The sequence below is a fragment of the Austrofundulus limnaeus genome, unplaced genomic scaffold (genome assembly GCF_001266775.1).
Source record: "Austrofundulus limnaeus strain Quisiro unplaced genomic scaffold, Austrofundulus_limnaeus-1.0 Scaffold483, whole genome shotgun sequence".
NCBI classification, from domain to species: domain Eukaryota; kingdom Metazoa; phylum Chordata; class Actinopteri; order Cyprinodontiformes; family Rivulidae; genus Austrofundulus; species Austrofundulus limnaeus.
The window spans coordinates 264546-267887 of record NW_013952885.1 but is presented as its reverse complement, the minus strand read 5'-3'; the positions used below and the strand labels follow the sequence as shown (position 1 = coordinate 267887).

At 42.2% G+C, this 3342-nt stretch overlaps 1 protein-coding gene across 1 annotated transcript in view; it reads left to right on the top strand.

Annotated features, from left to right (window-relative positions):
- chrna3 (cholinergic receptor, nicotinic, alpha 3) overlaps positions 1–3342 on the top strand; it is a gene marked incomplete in the record, with an annotated part of 12542 nt that overhangs the window by 7436 nt on the left and 1764 nt on the right. The window contains 2 exon segments of the mRNA XM_014025543.1: positions 1603–1712; positions 1810–3010. Of these exon segments, the coding sequence (XP_013880997.1) occupies positions 1603–1712; positions 1810–3010 (1311 nt within the window).

Genomic DNA, 3342 nt, shown 5'->3' with positions numbered 1-3342 from the left:
ACACACACACACACACACACACACACACACACACACACACACACACACACACACACACACACCACAGTCTAAAGCCTGTTTGTGTACCACAGCGGCAGAAGATGGCTTTTATTTTCATTTATAAGAGACATTTCACAGGGGAATGCATTTCAAAACATTAAGAAAAAAGAATGAGGAAAACAACACAGCACTAAAACGCCCTCTGAGATAAATGTTTCTAATATAAATTAACAGTTTGGGGTTTTTRAAGTGGTGCACTGTTGAATTGTTATAAGTAATCAATATCTTACCTACAGTAGATGGCGATCAGGGCGTGATTAGTTTGGAAAAAGTTTTCTCCGGGGAAATGGGATAACGGAACCAGCTCAGAAGCAGTCTTTTTTTTTGTCTTAATTTAATTCCCTTTAAAAAATGTTTACAGCAATTTGTGTAAATGCTGTTTTTCAATCTTTGGGTCATCCTCACCTTTGCATTAGATAATGTTGTATAATTGAGATGTCAAGATGTCAAGAGAGCAAAACAAATTCACAGATTTCTATCAATAGACTTGTCCAAAAAAGCTGTTTTTACTTCTAAAACTCCCCGCTGCCAGCTTCTTACAACCAAAAAGACATGCAGAAAGGTGTTARTCTTCAAGTGCTTCTAAGTGGTTGTAGGTGGTTAAGCATTAGATTTTGTTATCTGGCTGGTTTACCAGATAAAAGTTTCAAAGTTAGCTCAGAAATAAATTTGTACAATGGAGACAAAGTTGCGTTTCACAGTTTGCAAACTCAAACTTATGAAGATTTTTTCATGGAACCTATACTATTAGTAATCACAGTAACATTGTAGAGTCCGTGCTCTGCCTGGAGCAGTGTTTTCTGCCTTCTAACAGGACCATGTAACATTTAGCTGCTAAATGTTTAGAATAAAAAAAATCAGGGCGTCACTGTATTTCTAATTTATCTACAGTATTTGGCATTGTTAGAGTTTACTTCAGCACGTTCTTGTCTGATGTTCAAATTTGTGACCCATCATATAAGGATTAAGTCAAATTTAGACAAAATGTCCTAATTACATTTTCAGATCCCTGGCTTTAAAAGCTGCATTTTGAACCTGGATCATCGTGATATCATAAGTTTTTCCCTGCGATATGACTTAATTTGTCTTGTTGGTTACGATAAAACCTTACTCTTTGGTCTGAATCCTAATTTTAAGTAAATTTATCAACTAATTTTTTTGTCAATATAAAGAGGAAACCTCAAATAGTATTTGTATATTAATTTTTCCCAGCTGGAAAGAAACAAAAACATTGCTGGGTCATAGGGAAAAATTCAAAATTTTAAGGCATTTTCCCTCAAAATCGTGTGTTTTGTTGCTACTGCTCAAAAAATGCTTCAAAAATTCTTTTTAGAATTATGTTTCAGATTCAAACTATACATTTATATGGCATTTTTTCATTATATTTTGACAAAATGCAATTTTTGGACACGTTTAAATCAAAACCCTAAATCTGCCTATTTCTCTACATTCTACTTTTGGACTTAATCCTCATTTCGATGTGATGGGACACATTTATTTATCCTTTTACAAGTGATTACTCTGATGTTTTTTTTTATTCAGATATGGAATGACTACAAACTCAAGTGGAACCCAAAAGACTACGGAGGTGTCGAGTTTATTCGGGTTCCATCCAGCAGAATATGGAAGCCTGACATTGTTCTGTATAACAAGTGAGTGGAACAACACACCCACTCTGGTGTTTCACCAAAACCCTGACCACACTATCAATATGTTCTCTCCTGTATTGTCTTTTCCACGTCTTTACAGTGCCGTTGGAGATTTCCAAGTTGATGACAAAACAAAAGCTCTCCTTCGCTACAACGGTGATGTCACTTGGATCCCACCCGCTATTTTCAAGAGCTCCTGTAAAATAGACGTTACGTATTTCCCTTTCGACTACCAAAACTGCACAATGAAGTTTGGCTCCTGGACCTACGACAAGGCCAAGATTGACCTGGTGTTGATTGGTTCAACCATCAACCTGAAGGACTTCTGGGAGACCGGTGAGTGGATAATCATTGATGCGCCTGGCTACAAACACGACATTAAATACAACTGCTGCGAGGAGATCTACACAGATATCACCTACTCCTTGTACATCCGCCGCCTGCCCCTTTTCTACACCATCAACATGATCATCCCCTGCCTCTTGATCTCCTTCCTGACGGTGCTCGTCTTCTACCTGCCATCCGACTGTGGAGAGAAAGTCACGTTGTGCATCTCCGTCCTGCTGTCTCTGACCGTCTTCCTCCTCGTCATAACCGAGACCATCCCCTCCACCTCTTTGGTCATACCCTTGATTGGCGAGTACCTCCTCTTCACCATGATCTTTGTCACCCTCTCCATCGTCATCACCGTTTTTGTGTTGAACGTCCACTACCGCACGCCAAAGACGCACACCATGCCCTGCTGGGTGCGGCGCATATTCCTGGGTCTGCTGCCCCGTGTGATGTTCATGACCAGGCCTGAGAGGGACCCAGAGAAGGTGACGGCGACTGGCGGCGTTCCGGTGGTGACTTCGAGATCCTGCGCCGTTCACTCTTCGGGTACCCTGCAGAAGCAGCACAAGCCTCAGGCTCTGGCCTCCAACGTGGTGTCGAGCCTCATGAAGCGACAGCGGCTCTTGAACAACACCGAGCTCTCCAACCTCAACAACCTGAGCGGAGACTCCAGCAAATGTGCCACCTCCGGTTTCCTGTGCTGCGAGGGTCGCTGCAACTGCTGCTGGCAGAAGAGATCAGGCAAACTGCCCTCAGACTCTGGGGGAGGGAGTGGTGGACTGGGCAGCCTGGGAGCCCTGACTGGAGGCGGGACGGCAGGGGCCGGAGTGGACAGTCAGTGTTCCAGCTCAGAGTCTCTGGATGGAGGAATGATGTTCCCTTTGCCTCTCTCGCCTGAGGTCAGGGAAGCCATTGAGAGTGTTAAATACATCGCTGAGAACATGAGACTGCAGAATGAGGCACAGGAGGTAGGAAGGAAAGCAACTTTCCACAGAAACAGTGGAAATACACTGCAGAAAACGTCCACCTAACCAAGTTTTAAAATCTTATATCCAGCCAAAAAAGTCTTTTTGATCTTGTTTTGAGACTGATTTACTAAACAAGAACTGATTGTGTAAGAATAATCATCTTGTTTTCAGAATGTGTCAGATTATTTGTCTTGTTAACCTGAAAATTTGCTATAACTGCTCCTCAGTTTAACTTGTTTGTCGTGCTAACACCGAGCTAATACATATAAGACATAGCGTCAGTGCTAGCACAAAGGCTAACAGGCTAAGCTGAGGTTCTTCTTCCATGAAGC